The sequence below is a fragment of the Larus michahellis genome, chromosome 5 (genome assembly GCF_964199755.1).
Source record: "Larus michahellis chromosome 5, bLarMic1.1, whole genome shotgun sequence".
In the NCBI taxonomy this organism is placed as follows: domain Eukaryota; kingdom Metazoa; phylum Chordata; class Aves; order Charadriiformes; family Laridae; genus Larus; species Larus michahellis.
The window spans coordinates 75,109,892-75,134,702 of NC_133900.1; the positions used below are offsets into that span (position 1 = coordinate 75,109,892).

At 42.6% G+C, this 24,811-nt stretch overlaps 1 protein-coding gene across 1 annotated transcript in view; it reads right to left on the minus strand.

Annotated features, from left to right (window-relative positions):
- Positions 1-23,395, minus strand: part of SCFD2 (sec1 family domain containing 2) — a 208,105-nt gene extending 184,710 nt beyond the window's left edge. Inside the window, exons 1-2 of the mRNA XM_074588057.1 lie at positions 22,623-23,395; positions 12,612-12,780 (exon numbers count right to left, since the gene is read on the minus strand). Of these exons, the coding sequence (XP_074444158.1) occupies positions 12,612-12,780; positions 22,623-23,355 (902 nt within the window). The 5' untranslated portion in view covers positions 23,356-23,395. The remainder of the gene's footprint in view (positions 1-12,611; positions 12,781-22,622) is intronic.
- Positions 23,396-24,811: the final 1,416 nt, after the last annotated feature.

Below are 24,811 nucleotides of genomic sequence, written 5' to 3' on the forward strand. Positions count from 1 at the left end.
ATCAACTGGGCAGAGTCCTAGCTCTAAAATGTGGTCAGCATACCTCAAAAGATTTTAACTCTATCCTTCTTCTAACCCCTATCTGTTACTTTTTAAAATTATGTTATTTACCAATACATAATACAAATTGTTATCATTTTCATCCACTAACCAGCTGGTAGGGTTCCCTCCCTTCTGCAATAGCTTCACACCAGCCATCTCTGCAGAAGAGCCTTTATCACAGCCCACAAAACATCTAGCTACCCTAAAAATTATTCAAACAGTAGTACTAAAAGAGCTCTTAAACAATTATGGTGGCACTGAGGCACTCAGTGGATAGCTATGCATCATACTTGGACTTGCAAAAACAAGTTTCAGTTCCAAATAGTTTAGTGTTGTCACTTCTTGACAGGTATTCAGGATTAAGCTCCTTTGCATTGACTCAGCATGGGACCAGGTCTAGGAGCGCTCCTTCCTCTTCTTCTCCTACCCCCGTGGTGATATATTCTTTTGGAAGTCTTCAAAGATTTCTCAAAGGCACTCCTGCAGAAGGGTATGAAGTTATTGGCAAGTAGAGTTTTTTGTTTGTTTGGTTGTTTGTTTTTTTTTTTTTAAAAAAAAGGGTTACTCCAGCTGTCCACTACCATTCAAAAGCAGAAGCGGCACCTGATCTTCAGACCCCAAAGCAGCAATTAAAGACAGACTGATCCAAATAAACAATCGAGGACTGCCAGAAACAAAACAACCGACCATCCAGTTGAACGCTGAAATGAGTTTGCTTCCTTCAAGACAAACAAAAGAAAAAAATCACTGAGAAATCACTGAAAAGTGAAATTCTTCCTCTTGGAAGTAGAATTGTTTATTGGGACCTGACCCACCCTGTTTTCCAATTAGTAGATGTGGATATACAGTACTTCAGAAGGTAAAGGGAAGGCTTGATGCTGAAAGGATTCCAAGATACACCACAGCCCTCTTGGTCACTTAAATCATTCCAGCATTACCCCAAAATTCAATCTGCTCCTCTAACAGCGGCCAAACTCTGCAGGGGCTAAGGACAAAAAGTGCATGCAAATAATTTCTTAAAACTTCATAATATTCATAACCATCATTTAGTCCTGCCTGAGTTTCAACTGGCTGCTTTTTAGTCCAGCAAAATAGTTCTGTAAAATGTTTCATTCCTACAAGCTGCAGGACAGCTTACGCAGAATGCCAGACCCAGTTACTGTATGAATCAAGTTAATTGAAAGCTTCTGAGTAGGATTTTGTACACTACAAGGTATATCAAAATTCTTGCCAAGCAGCTCTTTAAAATGTGTATATTAAAGAGTTACTTGTCAGGGATTTTAATTTAGCTTTTGGACAAAGCAAATGAGTTATGCTAAAAATAAAGTCTGATCCTTACAACATATGGATTACTTGGGAATACTACATGTAAGATAATAGGTTACTTTAGAGCATTCTGTTCTGTGTTTTAAAGCTATTGCATAAGGTTATTTTAATAAAAATGATTCCAGTGAAAGAACAGTTAGTAATGAGGTGCTGACAATTGAATCTACATTCAGGGATTGCACTGGAGTGCCAAGTCCACTTTTACAGATGCAGTGGTTAGTTAGCCAATAGATGTCCTCGAGGCATGTAAAACCAATATATTTTGGGTCACATTTGGCAGCAGAGATAGATGAGACAAGTGAAAACATTTACCAAGAACACATCTGAAATGTGTTTTTCTTATTAGAGAAATGTAAGAAAATAAACCCAGATACCATGGAATGCCAGGAATTCCCTCTCCTCAATGTTTTTGATTTATAAGGCCACTTTTTGGTAGTCTCCTTTGACCTCCCTCCCTCGTTTGCTGGCCTAAAGCCTTGAGTTACCGATGCAACCTCTTGACTAGGCCATTTCGGGGGCTTAACGTACAGGAATATGTCTTCATCACAAAAGGAAAGACAATCCTCTCCATAAGTGACCCAGTTACCACAAAAATCATTGCTTATGAAGTCTTATGGCACAGACGAGTTAAAACAGTCAAAGATACTCTTTATGAGTTGAGAACAAGTATTCAAGTAGAGACTTGGAGACCCAAAATAAATAGTAAAAAAATAATCTGAAGCAGACCTTACATATAAAAGACGTGTTGTTTGGACATGCGGGGCCAGATTCTCTGCCACCATGTTGGTGAAAGCAAACTTAGATCAAGTTGAGGGTTTGGCTCTGCATGTCTTCTTTATTCCCCTCTTTTACTTCAAAGTAGCATACTTATCATAGTTTCAATGCAAACCTAGAGCCCTAGCTTCTTCAGATCCCATGCAACCCTAATATGTCCAATTCTAGCCTTCAAAACCAAACTGACAGCTATTCAGAAAGAATGAGAGCCTCAGGCGTTCATTTTTGTAACGATTTCCATATTCTGGTTGATCTGTCATGGAGAACGAGATAAAGGCCGTCTGTCTACATTGCATATATTTACTCTGTGCTCTGGATATCTTCTTACAATCCCTCCCTGATACATTTCTGCCTACCACAGGATGAGTAAGGAGAGCAGAATTTTGTCCTAATCCAAAATCTCTGGATTTTCAGTGGGTTTTTGTAGTCATTCAATACTAACACTGTGTCCTCCTCCTAAAAAGGGCTTGTATAAGAAGTGCAGTGGGTGCTAATTCCCCTCCTCCTCCACATTCCCTCCTTACCATCAAACCAAGCGTAGCATTGATGGTATTTTCCGACCTGTGCAAAGAGCGTTTGAAGCCATGACATATTCCCTTGTCATTAATAAGAACTGCAGCTTTTTCTGTCGAGATTCATTTCCTTTTTCTAAGGGGTAACTGGAGCTCGAGTGTCCACGTGAAGCATATGCATTCAGTCTACGTTTTGCTGCTGTTTCCAGTAATTGAAAATGGCTCAATATGGATTTCTTTTTCTGGTTGCTTATTTAAAGAAGTAGTATAGTCATGGAGAGATTTAGGTAAGGTCATAAAACTTTTCTCTCCCACAGCGAATGGGAAACTTTCCCAGTTGAAGATCATTTTAAAAAATACATTCACAATCTATGGAAATTAAGTGGTACTTGGTGTAGCAGAATCATCCAGAGCCTGCAGAAGGACCGCTTATGGGTGCAGTTCATCAGGGCATAAAAACTGGCTTGATTTGGTCAATTTGCACTGTCACTTTTGAAACTGTGAGCAGCTATACAGTAGCAAAACCCATTTCAGCATCTCTTTGCTACACTTCAGGAAATCAGATGCACGAAGAGAGGTGGGCACTGAAGCAAGGCATTATGAATTAGAATCCAAGATCTGCCATCTAAACAACAGGAGCAACACTAAATATTATTTAGCTATGCTAAAATAACAGAAGAGAAAGCTGGAATTTTCGATCAATTATAACAAATTATAATCAATACTTGTGTAAGGATTGATCTGTAAAAAAACAAATAAGTCTTTCTCCATGCACAGATTCTGTCTACTAACCAGAGTAAAAGCATCTTTAAGCTTTGCCAGGTAAATAGCTCACTTCACATAAATTTTAGCCTGTGTGAGCTTTGATTCCTGTTTCATATTAAGTTTGGAATCATGAAAGAATCCCAATCACATAGGCAAAACTTGCAACCAAACCTGTTGCTAACAGATAATACTGTTTCCTTCCCAAACACTGATATGTCATCCGAATGAGCAGCTGCCATTTGTTCTTCTCATCAGTCTGTTATGGCACTTTTTTCTCCATTGTAAGATACATCAAGCTTACTTCATAGTACGAGAATGATAAACTAAAACACCCCTCCAGGTCACTCAGTCATTCTCTGTCCTGGCACTACGGTTGAACGGCAAACGAGTAAGTCCGCAGCATGTAACAAGGCCAATGCATATCACTGCATTTTAAAACCTCGTTGTTGAGGTCGTTCAGGAGGCAAACTTGAAGGCAGTTGGCCAAGCAGAGTAAGAGCTAGTTTTAGAAAAATCTCACAATGTCAGCCAAGCAACAGTTCCTGGAAGATCATACTATAACACAAGAAAGATTGGAGCTCACTTCGGAGATTCATAAAGTCTACTTAAACAGACACAGTCTTCATGCTGAACTCTGAATACATCTGCAGAAACTTGCACTGTGGCCACACCAAGAGAAAAGCAGTCTGCAAACTTACACAGGGGAAAAAAGAAACACACAGAATTCACAAACAAGAGCATTCAGGTAACAAGAAAGGGATGTCAGTTTTAAAAAAAAATGCTGCAAACAGCCAAAAAACCACCACCCCAAAGCAGCATAAAGATCTTCCCTTTCTGTTCCAACTGCAGACATCAGTAGTTACTCTTTCTGATAGTTAATCTGGAAGAGATTTGTCCTTCTGTACATCTTGCAAGGAACGTACCTGCAGAACAGAGAGTGATGCTAACAAGGAAACAGGCAGAAGATAAACTAGCTGAGGGACTGTACTCCCGGAATTTCCTTACAGACATTAAGTTACCTTGCTGTGCTAACCTGCTACAGATACAAGTACTCAGAGACCTGGTAGTGGTTGGACAACATCTCAGTAACACTCAAATTTATTGTGTCTTTCCATGGGCAAAGGAAAAAGTCAGGAACTTGGGACATAATCTCTATTTGGGTACTGTCATTAAATTGAGAATAACATAAATACAGGCAGTCCTCCACAAAAAAAACAACCAAACAAAAAAAAAAACAACCACAAAAATATGTCTTCAAAAAGCACGAAGTGTTCTGAATTTTGCCATTTTCAGCCAGCAGATTCCTCAGGCGATGGCATCTTGAACCTCTTCACCCTCGCACTCTGAAGATGGCTATGTGATTGTCAGAGGGCCCAGGAAAAGACCCCAATTCTGGCTCAAAACTCTCATTAGTAAGCTGGGTAGCACAGACAAACAGTGCAGTTAGAGGTCCTCAAAGCACAAGGAACAAAGTCTTGAGCCATCCAGCTTCCCACAACCCCCAGAAGTCCTTTTTGTGGGCTTGAGAAGCACAGATAAGGAAGAAGAGCCCAGCTGATGCCGAGAGTTTGTCAGCCCAATTCATTCTTTATCTCAAGGAAAATAAGCTTCCAGCTTCCTCTTATCTAGAAGACAACTTTCTAAGGCTTCTGAGGCCTGTCATAACAGGCTATTGAAAAAAAACGTGGCACCTATTAGGCAGGAACCTGGCCAGATGAAGAAGCCTCACGTGATTCCTCCACCGGTTACTTCAATAAACCCACTACTACTGCAAACCAGGGTTTTGCAGAGCAGCAGCGAGGTCTTCTAGCAATGCTCAACATTCCACAGCACAGGCAAGCTGGAGGTCTTGACCTCTTCCCAGAATTTTCCATCCTCAGCACACCCTCCCTCACCCCTTCCTTTTTTCCATTTCAAGGAAGTCCTGTGTTGAAAGGATCCAGGCAAAATATACACATTTATTGTAAGATATAATAAATCTTATCAGCTTGTTCATCTTATCCTGTGGCAACAGTCAATTATGTTCATTTGATTCAGGCTGGTTTGAAACTGAGCAGAAAGCGTCTCCTGGAAAGCTTGTCTTGACTGACAAACCCCAGAAGCTGACGCAGCCGGGGCTGTTATTCCCAACAAGAAGATGCCATGAGAAATTTCAAACAATAAAAAAAAAAAACAACTCTGAATAGGTCTCGATTCAGGGCTCTGCTCTGAGCCCATATGAGTGAAATAAAGTGGTGAGCAGGAAGACTGCCAGTCCAGCAATGTGGTGGCAACAGGGGACGTTGTGTTTGGGGCATTCCTACTGCCCAATCCACCGCTTAGTGAAACATCTCCTGGATGGACTACTGAAAAGGCAAAAGGAACCAACAAAAAAATCCTGTAAAGCCCAATTCACCTCCCTGAAAATGCACCTCAGCAGCACAGCATGAGTCCTAGAAGCATGGGGCTGGGCTGTAATTTCTCCTGTCATTGGTGAAGGAAAATTTAAAGGTTTTTTTTAATGCCATGTGATGTCTGCTCTTCATAAATCCTGCAGTTAAGACCTCCTTTTCTCCATGAAAGTGCTGCTCACCTTGTTCAGAAAGGCAGATACGAAAAGGCTGTACGTGGGTGGTGGCTTTTTTTTTTTTTTTCGGTTGGTTGGGTTCGTTTTTTTTTTCTTGGGTGGTTAAGTTTCAGTTTAAAGCGATCCTCAAGAGCAGAGCTCAGCAGGGCACTGAAGCAGAGGCAGGAGGCCAGGTCCTGTGAGAGCAGGAGCAAGCAGCTCCCAGCAGAGGGAAGCATCCAGCAGTGGAAAAGCTGGAGGAGCACCCCAGAAGCAGGGACAGGCAGGGAGCCAGCAGACGCAGGGAGCCCCAGCAGCACCCCGCTGCTGCTCAACCACCGACAATATACCAGAGCAGATCCAAAAGTGATTTACAGCGCGCAGCTCTCCCTCTTTGCATCCGAAAGAGCCTTGCCATCCATTGTTTTGGTTTACCCTTCCTCCTCCGCAAGACTCTCAGTGGATATGAAGCAATATAGTAGTGTCATCTGGATTTTCTTACTGTAGTATTAATGTTTCCTCTTTAATATTAACATTCCAGAAAGGAAAATTACTCTAATTTATGCCATAAATTCCCAGCTCATTCAGGAATAACACTGACACAAATTACCTTCTTATTACAACCTTTTATAAACTTATGCATGCAAAAAAATTGGGTTTTGCATGCAAAAAAGGTTGGGTTTTTTTTAATTAATATCTACAGCTGGCACAAAGGAAATATTTAAAAAAATAAAATTGAAAACAACCCAAAGATCTAAAAACCATCCTCCCAAAGCTTAGTTTGTAATTAATTCAGTGATAAGAAAACCATCACTCTGATATCATTCAGACACTTGTTCGACGGTTAAAAAAAATTAAATTAAAAAAAAGAAATCAAGAGAATAGAATCAACCATTAAAAAAAAAGTCTATTACCCAGCTTAAAAGGAGACTTTAATTTCCTTTACAGTTTTAATTCTTGCTGCTCTTTTCTTTGCCATACAAACACAAATGATCTTTCGTTTTAAATTCACATAATACACATGATTGTTCAAAGAATACTGCAGTGGTGTGTTTTACAGAGATCGTTAGAACTGACATTCCATCAGCTCACAGGAAAGGGGGCTGGGGGGATACATCTCAAAACAGTCCCCTCTCCCCAGCACAACAAAGCACTGCGTGTAGGAGTGGGAAAGACACAGTACTGAGGAACAGACAAATGGAGCTCCTGCCTTTGCTTGTCCTGACACCTTAACTCCCCACCTAAATCATGTGCAACATTATTTGTACCCTCCTAAAGATCAGAACCCCTAAGATTTTGTGCCGTGTTGTCTGCAAACTTGTATCCTAAGAAATTCCCTGCTTTACTGGTTTAAAAAAGAAGCTCTTGGACAAGGACTAGGAGAGGAAACAGGAGTAGAAAGAAGTTAAGTGACCTGTCCAAGATCACACTGCAAGCCAACAGCAGAGCCAGGACTGGAATACAAGTCCCCTCACCTCATGGCCTTCCTCTACACTCAGGGTTGTCCAAGTCCCACCAGTACCAGGAGAGCGCTGCACCACCACATCGTGCACAAGAGCAACGGTGCAGCTGGAGCAGGGCTTTCTTCTCCCTCCAAACTGTAACAGTTCTAGCACTTGTGAAAAAAAAAAAAAAAGCACTATTGAATCCAAAATAGGAATTAACAACCTCGGAACTAAGTAAGATTGGGAGAAGTATGCGTTTCCAATTGCCATTGACACGAGACAGTGAAATTTTACTATTACGTCTCCAGGAATGTTCTCATTTTTAAGCAACTCCCTTTCTCTGCACCCCAGCACACCTCTCTTTCCAGCTCTTGTACAAAGACCTAAGGAAAGATTTTGTGAGTGCCACGTTTCAGACATCTGGCCTGCATATCAATGTTTTCTGCATCACACTCATCAACAAGATCACCTCATTCTGAAATTGTTATTTTTAACTCCCCACACGCCCCCCGCAATGCAAATTCAGATGATTTAGTGGCTCCAGCTGCTTTGTCAAAAGTGGCCAGACACCTCAGCTATATTGCTCATTGAACTGCTTGAGGTGTAGCAGCACAGACATGAAGTGTTACGTTACAGTTTTGCATCTTTATGGTTAAATGCTTGCTATAAAAACCCAATGGTTTTTTGTATATTGCATTAAACACATATATAATTTAAATAAACATCTGGTCTTCTCCTGAGATTTTAACACCACCTTGAATTCCAAGAAGCTTACAGACTCCAAAGATCAGAGAAAAGGAAGCAAGAGTGGAAAAACAGGCAAGAAAAATCTCTATTCAGTGAGTTCTTGAAATGTGCATAAACAAATTAGGTATTCAGTTTATTCAGCAAAATACGAGAGCACATCAAAAGCATTCCTGGGTAATACAAGAGCAGATGAAAAAAAAGAGCAAACGTACATATTTCTTCAGTTGCCCACGGTTCAATATAGAATCATAGAATGGTTTGGGTTGGAAGGGACCTTGAAAGATCATCTAGTTCCAACCCCCTGCCATGGGCAGGGACACCTCCCACTAGACCAGGCTGCTCAAAGCCCCATCCAGCCTGGCCTGGAACACCTCCAGGGATGGGGCATCCACATCTTCCCTGGGCAACCTCTTCCAGTGTCTCACCACCCTCACAATAAAGAATTTCTTCCTAATACTACCTATACTTCCTAATACTACCTAATCTAAATCCACCCTCTTCCAGTTTGAAGCCATCGCCCTTCATCCCATCACTATGTGCCCTTGCAAAAAGTCCCTCTCCAGCTTTCTTAGAGGCCCCCTTCAGACACTGGAAGGGGCTATAAGGTCTTCCTGGAGCATTCTCTTCTCCATCCTGAACCAACCCAACTCTCTCAGCCTGTCCTCATAGGAGAGGTGCTCTAACCCTCTGATCTGTACTACACAGCTCTTTACTTCTTGTTCTCACATGTCACAGATCTGTGGCCAGGACACAGGCATCTCAACCCTGACCTGGGGCTTCAGGGAGCCACGGGGCCTCCACGCACCTCAGCTCCCAGCTTGCAAGAGGTGGAAAACAGCACAAGACAAACTTCCATCAAGATAAACCCATTACTGACAGCAGGATGCTTCCACATGGTAAAATACCAATCTTAAAAGCACTGGTAAAGAGATAGGTGCTTTGAGAAACCCAGTGGCCAAAACGTTATTAAACGGACATGATGGATGGCCCACAAACACAGAGAGCTTGACGTTCATCCAAGCAGACAACTCCTAGAAGCCACTGCATGTACGCTTAAAATCAGAAGCTGAAATTGTTAGAAATTCCTCCAAAAACACCATGCGGGTTGTCAAAATACAAAGCCCAGCAAGGCGCTGCAATCAATATCTTTTTTTTTTTTTTAATTACCTCTGCCGTTAAGCTTTCACTACAATTTCCACTTCTATTATGCATCATCATTTGTTTGGAAGGGCAAGGTGGCTATCATGTTTTTTAATCAGAAACTAACAGTTCTGATCCAGAGTGACTGTCCTTAGTTTTACATCTATAAACTGCTTCATCCTTTTTATATGTATATATCCATCTGTATATAAAATGGAATAATTTTTTTTGACACAATTCTCAAAGAGCATAGCTCAACTAACATTCACACTGGAGCAACAACGTCAGTAACTACAGCAGGGCAAACAATTACTTTGAAAGATTTTTAAGGCTACCAATAAAATTAAGAATTCTAGAACAGATTTCTTTTTTTTTTTTTAAAGAATTTCCCTTCCTCACAAAGAGAGCACCTTCAAAGTACAGTAACTTAAGCAGCACATGGCATTTACATTTTCATCTAAATCTTTAAAGCAGCCCATTATTTCCTTAGATTTGAGAAAAGAACCCTGCTTTATTTCACCACACCAGCCATAAATTATTCATTAATTCTGTTTGCTAACTCTGTAACTGAGCCCAGATGTTTCTGCTGGAGAAGCATTCCATAAGAAAAGTTAAATATAGCAAGCTGTGTGGAGGGAGCAGACCTCTCTCCCCATCACGGCATGCTCAAGTATTACTTGAGAGAAAATAATGAAAACATTTGAAAAATATTCTGAATATGTGAGTCTGTGAAACAACACAGTCTGATCACAATGTTTCACGTAAAAGAGCCCCCACACATTCCACTTGGGTGTAACTGAAGTTACTGGTTCTGTCTCTGGGAAAAGGTACTGGCACTTTCACTCGCCACAGTAAACAGAAAATTTACAAGCAGAGGAACACTCCTTGCCATGCATCATTTACAAATATAAATCAAGACTTAAGTTTTCAATTACAAGAAACACTTCTGAGACGGCTACCAACGGCAATAACCATGTAGATGAAGAACTGAGAGCATCAGATGGAATTTCTTCCAGAATTGACAGGGAAACTTACTGGTGGGAACTTTAAATACATTGCAGTGTTTCAGAAGAACTTCAACCATTTTACACCAGCAAAGATGATCAACGTTGACATTTATAATCCAACACTAAGAGCACGGTCCTGTTGACCGGAATGGAAGCTACTACCTTCATCCACTCATTCAGACACTGTTATGATTTCTAGTACTTTTCAGCATTTGTCGTAAGCTTGTTTCAAAATACCTATTATAAGTTAGAAACTATTCCTAATCATTACATAGTTGGAGAAAAATTGCAAGATGCAGGGTTGAACATCACAGAGCCGCATTCTTTGTAGTTTGGAGACTATTCTCAGGAATGCAACACTTCTTCGGTTGTGCGCAATGATCACAGGAGAGATTTTGAGAGGTCATCTAGTCCCTTTGCTCTGCTCCAAGGCAAGATCAATCCTTTTTAAAATCACTATTTTCCTAATCTGTTCTTCAAAATTTCCAGTGTAACAGATTCTATAAGATGACTTTGCAGAGGGAGGGTATTTTGGGGAAGCCGTCACAGACTGCTGTGGTAACGACATCACTGCTCTGGCACCAGGTACCAGCTGCTGTCATCCAACTTTACTGCACTTGCAGATTTGCAGCCAAACATCTTGTAGCCAAATCCTGTTGCTCTTTAACCACCTGTGTCCACAGGAGACTTTGCAAAATACATTAAGTCTAACTGTACTGTTAACAGAGGCACCTTCCCACTAGTTAGCAAAAAGGCAAACAAACCTCCGTATATATACTATTAGCCACCTTAGAATACAATAAAACTCTGCAGACTATTCCTAAAAATGTGACTATAGAGAAGAATGAAGTCAATTTTAGCATGGGAAGGCATACTAGCACAAGCTTTAGTCTCCTCAATCTCAATAATGTTAGGAATAATGGAGTAGTAGCACAGGTCAACAGTCTCAGGGCAATAAATATCTTTATTTTTTTACCTAGTCCACACTGCCAGAAACTTTCTTTATTTCTGGTAGCTACCCAATATTAGCACAAACAACAGCTACCACAGCATGTCTACCACGGGCAATGGCCTCTTCATTTTGCTGCATAGACAGATCTTAAGGACATCTCACTTCTACTTCTGGTGGAAAGCAGCCAGCGAGAAGAAAACCAGAACAAATTTTATTTAAGTTAGTCAACCCGGCAGCAACTTACAATTGAGTCCACCTATTTGAGGAAATGTTTCCTCTCCAACTCCTAAGGAAGAAGAGAGTTATGCAATGTGAAACCTAGAAACTGGACCCGGTTACAGCACATGTGGGGGATGGAAGATGACAAAGGATCTGGAGGCTCTCAGAAAATAAAGACCATATATTGGAACAGTGGAAAGTCTTCTGTGAAGTCTTTGTGGGGGGGAAAAGAGGGAGTAGAGTGCAGGTGTGAAGTACCAAAAGGAGTCAAAACAAAAGAATAGACTCTATATTAGATAGCCCATCTTGAAAAACCCTAATACAGCAAAAGAGAAAGAACTTTTAATCTCCTTTGCACTGCATGAATTTCTAGATCAATACTGAGCAAATTTTTTTTTGTGTGGAGTGAAACGAGCACCTGGTGTATTTCCTGATTTATGCCCAGTAACAGAAGCTGCAGGAAAGTTTCAGTTCAGACAAATTTAGAAAAGGAAACATCAAAGCTGATGCACTTTACAAGTAATGTCTTAGCTGCAAATTATACATAGCTGAGTACAATTGTTGAAAGTTTAGGTTGTCCTTGTTAGGCAAAAACCAGGGCCTCCTGAAGCTGTCTGTATACCTAAATTTGCACCTAATTATCTTTCTCCACAGGTATTGTGTTTGAAAACAGGGATAAAACCTTAAGTTAACAGGTACTCTAATAAGAATTCAGCATGCAGCTCACTTTATAATTATAAAGAAGCTTATGGGAAAAGAAAGCCACACTTAAGACCTACCTGCTTGTGTGACCTGTTACTTAGGCAGAAAAAAAGATGTCACAAGGAAGACTTTTTGGTATTTAGTCTGTACTGATTTCTATTACAGCAACCTACAGCAATTTAAGCAACCCAAATCTAAAAAGGTCCTGAGAATCTCTCACTTTTGGGAGTCTTATCTGGCCCACTTGCTTAACATACACATACAAACTGATTATATTCCCGCAGAATGAGGACCAGATGGGTTTTTGCTGTAAACTCGATTATTTTACTTTTTTAAAAAAGAAAAGACTTGTTCTCTGTTCCTTTTTTTCACCAAAAGATAACAAACACATTCAACATCTTGAAAAAAGAAAAAAAAAAAAAAAAGAATGTTTACTTTGGTTGTGCTAAGCAGCCAGGTGCTATAATACTGCAAGTTTCATCTGTAGTCTGCAGTGCCGTAAGTTCCACCATGTTAACCATCACATCGGTCTTGTGGCCGGGCAGCTTGGGAAGCACAGAAAGTATCTTCTCTGCAAGATTGTCGCCATGATGACCAACTGCTCCTAGGAAAAAAAGAAACACCGAAAGTGTCAGGTACATAACTGGGGGGGGGGTGGGGGGGTGGAAACAACCAAAAAAACAAGACAAGGAACTGTGAGCAAAATAACCACCATGTTTTGAGAAGAAGGACACTGGTAGACACAACATCAAGACCACAATTAGCTTTTCAAAGATATTTTGCTACAAAAGCAAAATTAATTTCTAGAATGTCTGAAGTTAAAAGTATTGATAACACTTCAGAAAGACTCATTTAAAAAGCATAAATTAGACGTAGCTGATTTTGCTAAGTCTAAAATTCACTGATTCTGCACTTAATTATGCAAAATGTTTCTCTTTGCATGAGAAAGTTGTTAGTTAAACAAGATTTGCAATGGTTATTAAAAAAAACAAGGCAAACATTTATATATACATGCACATATGCAAACTATGCTTTTCTAAACTAATAGGACTGTGCATAAAAGGGCTGTATGCAGGTTGCCCATGTAGTTACCCATATAGACTGGCATAATATTAAAATAAGCAATTACCAACAACATGCCATCATCAAGGTCATCACTCCTACGTGGACTGAGGGCAGCACAGGTGAAACCAACATAATATGACTAAAACAACCCAAGTTACATAGCATAAAATATCAAGTTGACCTTGTTCCAAGAGAAACTCTGAATTCCAGTCGGCACATTTTCTTCCAATTCTCCTGATTTCAAACACACACGTTCTTCTTTCCATTCACCAACCCTCAACACAGGCACTACAACCAACTTACAGAATATTCAGACTGTGAGCCAAGCCAAAGGAGAACAACATGACACACACTACAGATGAAAAATTTGGAGAGGGGGACCAGAAACCTTACTGCCTTGAAGACAGGAACAAGTTGAAGATATTTGTATCCTGCCACTTTAGCTATGGTTCAGCTACCACTACAGGGCTGGACACCAGCGCTGAGCTTAGTAGTGTTCTCCTGGCTTTACTCACAGGAGAAAGGGAACTTCTGAAGCCACCTTTGAGAGGTAGGAAAAAGATCTTTTAGGCTCTGGTCCTACCCCATTAAAGTCTGTCCATGTGGCCCTCTATCTGTTCTCACTTCTGAACATTTCCAAAAACAGATGTCTGTTTCAACAGGTGAAGTCAGCTTCACATGCTCCACAAATCCAAAAAAAGGCCCTTACATCAAGAATATTAATGGGGTCAGATTATTAAATTCTCTTGGATAAGCAGAAGGTTGTCTCCAGCAAGTCTACATCAGCCACGCTGTAAAACCACCTCATAGTTTATCAACTATTCTGCATTGCAGGACAAGTGAGAAGCAAGGATGAAAAAGCAGGAGAAAAGTAGAGTCAAACTCCATGCTGGTAATGCCTCTACCCACAAAAGGCAAGGAAGGCACATGTGTCCAGCACGTGGTAGTACTGCAACGTGGACACCTGTCCGCTCAGCTGGATTGAGATTACCAATTTGTTTCACCAGAGATTGTAATAGTCACAGAATGACAGCAACTTTCCTTTCTACCATCCCCAGCCAGATTTAGACCACTGAAATACAGATGAAACGAGCTGGGTTGTCTTTGCGACTCCCTAAGCCATCTGCTCTCCAAAATCCCTACATTCTTCTTACTAGGTCAGTCACTTGTCAGCCACACTGCCGTTATCAACACTCGCAAAGTTACAGACATGGAAAACAGATGGTAATCTTCTGAACCTCCACCCCCACATACTGGAAGCAATGTCTATCTCTCCACACTCGCTGCACGCGAGCAACATTTAGCTAGACAAGACACTTGGCTGAACTGGAAACACCCCGAATGCAAATAAACCCACGTTAATTATTAACATCCCCCTTTATCCTTGGCAGAGGGGGAAAGTCTCAGTGTGTTTAAGTTGCTTCCGCAATTAGCAAGTGCCATCTCAGTCTCCTTCCCACAACTGCTACTTCTTGGAGGCTCCCGCTGGTCTGCAGGCACTAATGATCAAATCAATCAGAAACCATCTCCTGTAGCTTTTAAAAATCCCTGTCACCCCTGACCAACTATGCAAACCAGTCAAGGCTGGAAAGACAATTAAAGCTCATGAGACTAGGACAGGAAGTCATGGAGAGTTGCTTTTCAATCACACTGACTTCCACAGACTGCATGGGACTGGTTTCCATCCTCTTTCCTCATCGCTGTTGAGAGCAGAAGCTCAGCAGCTTCTCATGACGAACACGTTCAAGGCAGCTGGCAGCTTTAATGCTGCCAACATGCACATAGATCAGGTGTTAAAGTGACAAGGAAAAGTTATCTGACCAATGCAAAATAGGAGTCTTCACACCAGGCTAATACCCAGCTTTGAGGATACAGGAAATCTTATGTATCGCACTCTTCTAATTTTACTTTGCCCTCTCATTAAGAGTTACAAACTGAAATATGTGACATTTGATACAGGTTGTAGCTGGCACAATTGGCAAAGTCAACTAACTGATTAGTTAACAGCAGCCAGGAACTCATTAACTACACCCTCCTTCCTCCAAAGAGGCATCAGTGACATGCATACAAGAAAATATTTTCCTAAGCCCATTACTAGCCCTATATCACACTGTTTGTGCTTCAATTATTATGTTCTCCTACTGATTCTACTGTCTGGTTCAAAAACAATACGAAGAAAAAACGCAGATTTGAGGGGAGATTGCACATCATAGAAGCAATGCGAGCGCTTGGGCAATGGAAGACTTGAAAGTCAGTTGTTAAACATGAGGAGCTTGAATATGAAAGCAGTTCTCCTACAAAGGCATTGCTCACTAGAGAACAACTAATGCAGCTAATTTCTACTGGGGGCTTTTCCTTCAATCAAAGTTTAAATATAAATCAGTGTACACCAAAACAGTACACAAGGCATGTCTTGTCCCCACCATCAAGCCTTCTTAACATCTTCTGGTTCAACTACTTTGTAGATGAGTTCAGGAAAGATACATAGACAAACCCATTCCAGTTTTCATGCTGTTTCAACACTGCATGCTCACCCAATACTTTTCCCAGTAAGATCATCACTAGGAAGACTTCACACTAAAGGACACCAGGGGGACAATTCCTGTGACACAACTTTCCTAGGCAATGCATCACCTCAACAAGAACAGGGTGTAAAATATCAAGAAGGCAGAAATGTGTACACCTGTTCCCTGGACATTTGAAGCTGCAGTTACAAAGCTTATCAGCATGTTGCCATATTCTTACATCCAGCATTAGCTTAAGCTGACCTTGTTAAACAGCACTGGAAAGCAGCTTCTATGTTCACAGGAACCATTGTGCAGCATTCAAGGCAAACTAGAGCATCCTTCTACCTTGCCAAAAGACAGATCTACATTCTCCTTTGTACAGGCAAAGGAACATCAAAGTAGTCAGTTATCTATCCCGCTATGCTGGCTACTGAATCTAAAAAACAAACAAAAAACCACACACACACACAAAAAAAACCCCAAACAAACCACAAAATCCACAACCCCTCCACCTCCAAAAAAAACCCAAAAAACTTGTAGCCAGCAGTAGGAGCAAGGAAGCCCACAGACAAGCACAGCAGCATCAGATTGCCGCCATAGAAATATGAGATTTCCTATTTCTCACAGACAGCTATTGCAACATGTATATATAGAGTAGTAAATTTAGAGATAAACACTTATGCATCTGCACAAGGCTCATGTAATTTCCAAGTCCCCTGCACTGACCTAGCCACCTGCTGTTTTCTTTAAACAGGCAAAAATCATTCCATTTATTTGCTTATCTCTGTAAAGCCTATGTAACAAATTTAACATCCGAAGCATTTAAAAACCTATTATAAAAAAAATTGTGTACCTATCCTGCAATAGCAGAATCTTTACGAACCACACCACAGCAGAGGCTGCACCCTGACCCACAGTACTGAGTTGACACCACTTGAATATTTTCAGCTGCCATCACTCCTCACAGCTGCAGTCTGCAACCTCAAGTAACCAGAATAATTTAAGCATCAGTTGCCTCCTGTGTCAAAGCCCCAGCCTGCTTCATAAAAAGGGGACTACTGTACTCTATGGGCCTCAGTATTTATATTTTCAAAGCCTCAGCTTATATAGTAAGGAAGAAAAAAAACACGGTTTTGTTTCCTTTAAAAAGACATTAGTGTCAATCCACCAGTGCATCAACTTGGAAGATGCCACAATCAAAGAGAGCATGAGTAAAGCGCTCCAAATTAGAAACATTACAGATATAATGAAAGAAATAGACCGACAATTACAAACAAACAGTTTAAAACAAAAATAATCCAAAAAAGACATTAGTCAGAACCAGACTGTACCAGAAAGGCATGGGCCTACGTTAGACTTCACTCCCATCCTTCTCTATGAATGGGATTATGCAGTAGGATGATTAAGGCACGCCGCAACTTTCTCTTCACTGTGTCTGCTCCCAGGAACTGAAAGGGAATGGCACCTACGCTTCATTGATGAGCACCTGAACTGTGCTTTTTGTACCTGTTAAAAGGCTGAAAACATTACAACCAGCGCAAGGGTGTGATGCGAAGATGATGGCTAGCTGAGACCAAGGGAGATGATACAGAAAGTTAAACCTGAGTTTGCAGCCTTGGCTGTGGCAAAACATTCCTGCGATTTTGACCAATTGTTGCGTGAAAAGGGGCAAAGCGGTTTTCGCAGAAGATAAACCCCCTTGCGTTCTAACACTCCTCACTGAGGTGGGAGGCTAGGTGCGGCTAGGTTTAAATTCCGAGAGATGCCCAATTCAGCACTATGAGACCAATCACGTTTAATATGTATTAAACTATTACGATTTGGATACACTAATAGTGGACTGCACCTTCAGCCTAGTTGTGCTCATGAACTAGCACAGCCACTCTTGAGTCTTTGGTCACATTCAGTGAGAAACCAAAACGACTAGCTACTTAAACAGTGCAGTTTATTTAAACAACAGATATAAAGGTTCTTAGGATTGCCAGTGATAAATACACTGTCTGCAAAGCACGTGCAAATAAAGATATTGTTAAGTATACAAATGCGCGACAAAGTCATAAGCCATACAGCCTGGCTATAAATGTAGGATAGAGATTCTCTAGAGAAATTTCTAAGTTCCCCGAAGAAACACTCAGTATAACCTAAGTCTTACCCAAAGGCGTCCCTATGGAGGGGGAAGAAAGGCTCAGCCCGTCAGCTGGTCCCGGAAGTCAGTGATGGAGTTCTCCTGACTTGTTTGCGATGGTGTCTTCCCCGATATGCCACCTCTCTCAGGCTATTTTTATACTATTTTTTTATCTTCAAAGTGGAGTTTGAGTGACTTTAGTCATAAATACTTTTATTATGATTGGTGTACTCAAGGAAGAGTGGTCGCACCTTGGGGGTGGGTAGCCTCCGGGATGGAGGCGTGTTTTGGTACATTGTAATGAGCAAAGTTCGCACAAAGGACAGCATTTCATCAACATTTGACAAAATGTTGGCTCAGGTAACAAGTAGGGATGCTTATCTGTTTTGTAATAAGTAAGTAGGCAGCTTATCTGTTCCGTAGTACCATCTTGTTCCCATATCTGCTATTCATCACAAGGGAAGGCCACGGAACAATCGCATTCCGTTCCATCCCTCGTGCAGTTTTGCAAACAACCTTGTACAGGGAATTGCAGATGTTGCATTCTTTGTGTGCCAGCTGCAGCTGTGTTCTACCTCAGGAGCCTCTTGATTTTATGACTTTCCTTAATGTGTGAACAATGCTGTACTTTTGTATTCTTGGCCAATTTAGTAATTATTCCACACCAATACATGCAAAACTACCAGAGGAAGATAAAAGTGCTGTTGCTGACAGCACTGAAACATCCAATTTCAACGACTCTCATACAAAGGTTATTATTCAAAGCTACACGTTAACTGGGCAGGCATCCCCTGCTATTCATTCTTCTCTGTCTTTTGCTCACTGTATTGCATTTCAAAACCCCCTGCACATACCAGTGGGTGAGAGACCTCACTATTCCCTGTGCTTACAGCAGCCCACATCCCAAAGGCTGCAAAGCACCGTGAGACTGGAAAGAGAAATGCATCCAGCTGTTCTGAACACCAATATCTGAAAGGCATCAATGAGCTTACGAATGAAAAAGGAAATCTGGGAAGCCAGAAAAAAGCGCTTCATAAAAGGTGAATGCAGCAAAGTGGTGACTAAGAAACATGTTAAAGGAGTGTGGGGTCACAATATGATATCACAATGCAAATATTTAGGGGCACAAATAATAGAGGAGAAAAATAAAGAGCAGTTATGGTGCCAGAGTTAGCTCTGACTTTAACTGTCACTTATCAGAGAAACACTGTAGCCGGGAAGATTTATTCTGCTTTTTAAAGCAAAGGTAGCGAACTTTAAAATAAGTAGGCAAACAAAAGCAGCACTACTCATACATACAGATTAGGGACAGCACCAGCAACAAAGTTTTATACCATTGGAACTCACGAAGTGAGCACAAAGTACTAAGTCTGGGATCTCACCAGGGCATAAAAACACATATCCCACCTTCTGGGGCACTCCTTTATCCATAAGATCCTACACTGCAGGCATAGGCAGTGTCCATGACATCCCCAGTTGAAGCCATGCCACTCCAGCGAAGGCCATAAAAAGAAGATCCCCGTTACAGCTCAGCTGAATATTATGCCATACAGGACAAAAGGGAGAATTATTTATCTTAATTCAGTATTTTCCTGTCTATTCATTAAATACAGCAACCATAAGAAATGCTGAACACCAAAAAAAAAAAAAAAGATTATAAGAAGTATTCAATAGAGCTCCAACTAAATTTTAGAGTAATAGAGATTCTTTCCTTCATGGAACCTAGAAAGCTAACCTAGTCAGTTAGATGCTTTCTGATTTTTTGGATAGAAAAACATGCCATTTTATATGTGACTAATTATTTTTTTAAATAATTGTCACAACAAAGATAATACAGTTTCCTGACACTGTCACCAGAAGTTCTTTACAAAAACGTACTTAATAATTCTTTAGTATGTTCTTTAAAGTGGAAAGTTCTTATTATTTAAGTACCAGTATTTTCCCTTAGTTCAGTTGTTTGCAAATGCAGCACCAGAAAAGGCACTTTTGAGACATTTTGATTTTTACTATGAGAAATCAATTGGAATTACTGAAAACTATTTGTTATTCTAGCCTAACATCTTATTTGCTCTAGATAAGAGTGGAACGTGAGCCAAAAATAAGACATCTGTTAGTGCAACTCCTTTAGACATCATCTAGAGATACCTAAAGCTGTATTCCATCCAGGTCTTCGAGTTAGAAAATATTTGCCTCCTGGTAGCCTAATTCAGAGTGATTCAAAATCACCTGGTTCAAAGCAGTAGCCTGACTTAATCAGAGAGTATCCCGGCACCTACTCCTAATGAATGGGCAGGTTTTTATGGAAGTGCTTGGAATATGAAAGCATTCCCATAATTCATTGATAAATAACCATTTCTTATATCTGCAGCCCACATGTTGGACAAGATTCAGGTATCAGTAAGACATTTACAAATAAAATCCAAAAATCTTTCATCTTTAGAGAGGGCAGATTTAAAAAGTTGTTTGAAATGAGCTGCAAATGAGAAAGTCTACCTCAAAGACTTCCACCTGGACCAAGCTGTTATTTGAAAACAAAAATTATTTATTTTTTACACTGCTGACTGCAAATACATAACATAGCTTGAAAAAAATATCCACTGGCCCAGTTGCCAATACCAATCCGGAAACTTGTAGATAGGAAGCTTTAGCTTTTACAAAGTGTAAGGCTGAAATTCAACAGAGTCATTCACCTGAAGGCCAAGCAGTGAGGTCGCAGGTAGGGGGACAGGGGAGAGAGTATATAAAAGGCTGAACACACCTAAGAAAATTAAAGATTTCAGGTACGACTTAATTCTGCCATTTCCCACTTCTTGACAACTGGTTTCACAACTTAAATGCTGTTCTTTTCATGTACTTTTTACTGTACCTTTTCTAGCAAACCAAAGAAACAAACCCTATTGTGTGGCACTAAAATCAGGGAAATATACCAATTTACCTCTGAAATGCACTAAATTTTTCTTCCTTCAGTTTGCACTGTACTTGATGGCAAGAGTATGGTATCACGCCCAAAGCATAAGAATGCTTCAGTGAAACTGTCAATGAATTCTGGAGATGTTTGTTGGTAACAAAAGAATGGCTGCATGAAGGGATCTTGTTTTCAGTTACAGATACTGAAAAGAATATATTCCTAAAAAAATTAATACTTTACTTTCTCACCAGTACTCCAAGAGCTTTGATGCATCACCTCCAACGGTGCCCCACCACAGCCCTGATGTTTTCTCTGAAAAACCTTCTCCTGCTGAAGTACAAGATCCCAGACTTTACTCCCCAGATATAAGCTGATAACAATTATCTCTCCTCATGCCTCCTCAACAGCCACCTTGCCAGGCAATTCCCTGTCACCCACAATTTCCAGTTCCTTTTCTTGTTTTTAATTCTTCCCACCACCTGAATGCACAAATCCTTGCCCAGTTTCACTGGTTCCCACCCCAAATGGGCACTCCTCTCACAGTTTCATTTTAAGGCTCTTCATCCAAGTCCGCCCTCCTGCAGCCTTCCCAGCAATCTCCCCAACCACAGCACAGCATTAACTGCTCAGATCCATAGCTGCTCTTCAGCACATTGTCGACAGCTACGAACCCTGTAACACCGCAGGGATTACACAAAGCCAAAATCGAGGGCGGGAAAGAAAAAAAAAAAAAAGAAAAGATAGAAGACAATTCAGAGACAGATGAGCTGCAGGTGCAACATTGTGCCAAGCTCTTGCTATGGGACATGTGGTAGCAAAACTATGAACTGAATTATTGACCACAGATAATGCAAACGGAATGAGGCCTGCACACTGTATATGTGAGCAGGTCTATCAATAATATGATGGGGTAAGCGAATGCAGCCACTCCTATATCAATTATTCTCTGAGTTTACTGTTTCCTCTGAAAGATCGTTATTCCAGAAGCGAGAGCATGATACAAACTCTTTCTGGGTCACTGGCCCAGCACCTTCTGGCAACTCATTCAGTTGATCTTTCCCTTTCTGCCCTTTTGATACCACATCTTACCAGCTTAAAAGACTTTACCTTGCTTACTAAGCTTGCAGGTCAATTACAATACAAGACATTCTCCTGACAGTTTCCGAGTGGGCTGTCACACACTCTCTACACTTGTCATCTTTTGCATCAATTTTGCATTAACTGGCAGTATTAAATTTACCATATGGTTCATTCTTACACTCGTTTGCTTCCCAGAGTGTTGTATAAACAAATCTGTATTGTTTTCACTCAAACATAATATTTTCAAGTTAACAACACCAGCCGCATGCAGTTGTTTCACTCAAAGACTAAGCATTATGGAGAGCATATAAAAACCATATATATACACATACAGAGACACTTTCAGGCATACAGATATAGCTAAGTGTATATATGGATGTATATCTGTTTAGACAGGTTTAATGACAAGGGTAACAAGTAGATACACTGGGAAACATGTCACAGTATTCCACAAGGCCCAGTCTGAAATGTGCAGACCATTTCTTTCACACCTTGGGATGCCCCACTGGCACAGTGAAGGTCCCTAGTTTGCAGGAAAGTGGGAGTGACAAACAAACCCTTGTGTTTCCAGCAGTGCCTTCTGCTTCACTCTGGGTTTCTGTGACCCACTGGAGAGCAAGGACGTGTGAGCAACCACCATGGTCATGGTATTACACATCTGCCAGGCCACAAGGACTCCTGCAACTACCTGAAACCCTCCCGACGGGGTGGATGTGGGCCCACAGGGATGACAGCCCCCGCACCAGTGAGGGATTTCTTACCAGCGAGGTCCAAGGTCCTGTCCACGAAGACGACAGAGGCCTTGTTGGTAGCCATCCTCCTCCTGTTCCTGGCTGGGGCGTAGCTTGCCAGCTCAGCAGCAATAACCCTGCTGAGTGCCCCCACGGCGAAGCTCTCCTCCCGCAGGCCCAAGGCGGTGAAGAGAGCGTCGAGGTCACCCACCAGGGCCCGCACCGCCGCCCGCAGCTCGGCGGGCAGGGCGCCCAGCCCGACCTCCGCAGGGCCGGGCCCGCCAGGGCCGGGCAGAGGCTGGAGGAGCCCCGTCAGGGCGGGCAGCAGGCAGAGCTCCGCCGAGACGGGGGCCAGGAGCGGCGGTCCCCGCAGCACCACCTCGGCGCGGCCGCCCTCGCCCATCCACCGCCGCAGCGAATCCTCCAGCTCGGCCGGCCCGCCGCCCTCCGCCTCGCCGCCAGACACCAGCACGCAGTGCCGCACACCGCCCTGGCCCAGCAACTCCCTCACGGCGGCGGCCGCGCCGCCCCGCAGCCCCCCGCTCACCACCAAGACGACGCGGGCCGCCCCCGCCGCCTCAGCCGCCAGCGCCCTGACGGCCAGCGCCCCCGCCGCCAGCAGCTCCCCGGCCCCGCCACCGCCCCAGTGCAGCGCCTCGGCGGAGGCCGCGTCCAAGAAGACGACGGCCCGGGGTGCCTTAGCCAGCACGGGCTCCCAGGCCTGCCGGCACACTCGCCGCAACTCCGCCACCGGCGCCGCCATGGCGGGCAGCGCTGACAGCCACAACACACCGCACGTGCCCGGCGCGCCGCCGACGCCGCGGGATGACGTAGCGGGCGGGGGTTGGTTGGCTGGCTGCCCGCCGGCGGGGAGGGGCGGTGCGCCGCGGCCCTGAGGGAAGTGGCGCCGGTGGCTCTGGTGGGATCTGTGAGGGGAGGGTGTGACTTGGGGGTCTCCGGCGGGGTCTGTGAGGGGAGGGGGCGGGCCGAGGGTCTCCGGCGGGGTCTGTGAGGTGAGGGGGCGGCCCGGGCGTCTTCGGTGGGGTCTTTGAGGAGGGGGAGCGGCCCGAGCGTCTTCGGTGGGGTTTGTGAGGGAAGGGAGCGGCCTGAGGGTCTCCGGCGGGGTTTGTGAGGGAAGAGAGCGGCACAAGGGGGGCTGCGGCGGCCCGGGTGGCTCCGGCGGGGTTCATGGCGGCGGTGAGGCCTTTCTATCGGCCGTGAGGGCTGTGCTGTAGCATTGCCTGTGGGACCCGCTGCTGGCTGCGGGGCCTGACATCCCCCGGGGTTAGCCTGGGCCAGCTCTCCCGCCCTCCTAGGGCTGTTACCTGGTGAGAGCAGCAGCGGGCATGCGCCTCTGGGAGAGGAGAGGGTAAGGGGCTCTTCTTTTTGCTGTCAGTGCCAAATTTTGACAAACGTTAAAATGTTTCTCTCGCATACGGTCTGTATTAGAAACTCTGCGACAGTCTGTAGCTCTGGCTGGTATCAGGAGGGACATCTGGGCCCTGACAGTTCTGTTTTGCCCGGCGTTTTCCTGAAAAGGCTGGGAGCTCCTTTGGTCTTGCTTCTGGTAAATGTTAAAACAATTCAGGGTCACTATTTATGTCACTACCTCTTTTGTGCGGCATCGGTATCTTTGTTATACTGGGAGAACAACTGTTTTGTTGATACTTTTTTTAAATGTACAGCACTGGAAAGGTGACACTTCCACCGCCATTCCCTGTCCTACAATTCTGTATTTCTTGTGTTAGTATTAACAACTCCAGTGGTTGATGAGCTAGCAACAAGAAATAGTCTTTTTTAATAAATTCAGCTTTCATGATATACAGTTGGAAGCAAATGACAAATCATTTTAATTCCATTTCTACTTTTAAAAGCTCTTGATCTCAAAATCAGTTTCAAAACTAACTAGAGAAAATGCCATAATATGTATCTACAGTTTTTTCTCTCCAGAGAATGGATGGCTCGCTTGCAAATCTGTGCCCTACAGAATGAGAAGGCAATTTTTTTTCTGACATGTTTGGATTATCAGCAATAACAAAAAGATAAATGATTTAATTAGTTCATCCACTATCTTAACTGGTCATCTTAGGTCTCTTTCTGGTTCATTTGGTTTCAGAACACTGAAAGACATGAATAATGCAGAATTGCCAGATTTCCAGTAATGAAATTAAATCCTCTCCTTCTAGTCTGCTCCATGCACGTTCCTACCCCGATGCATT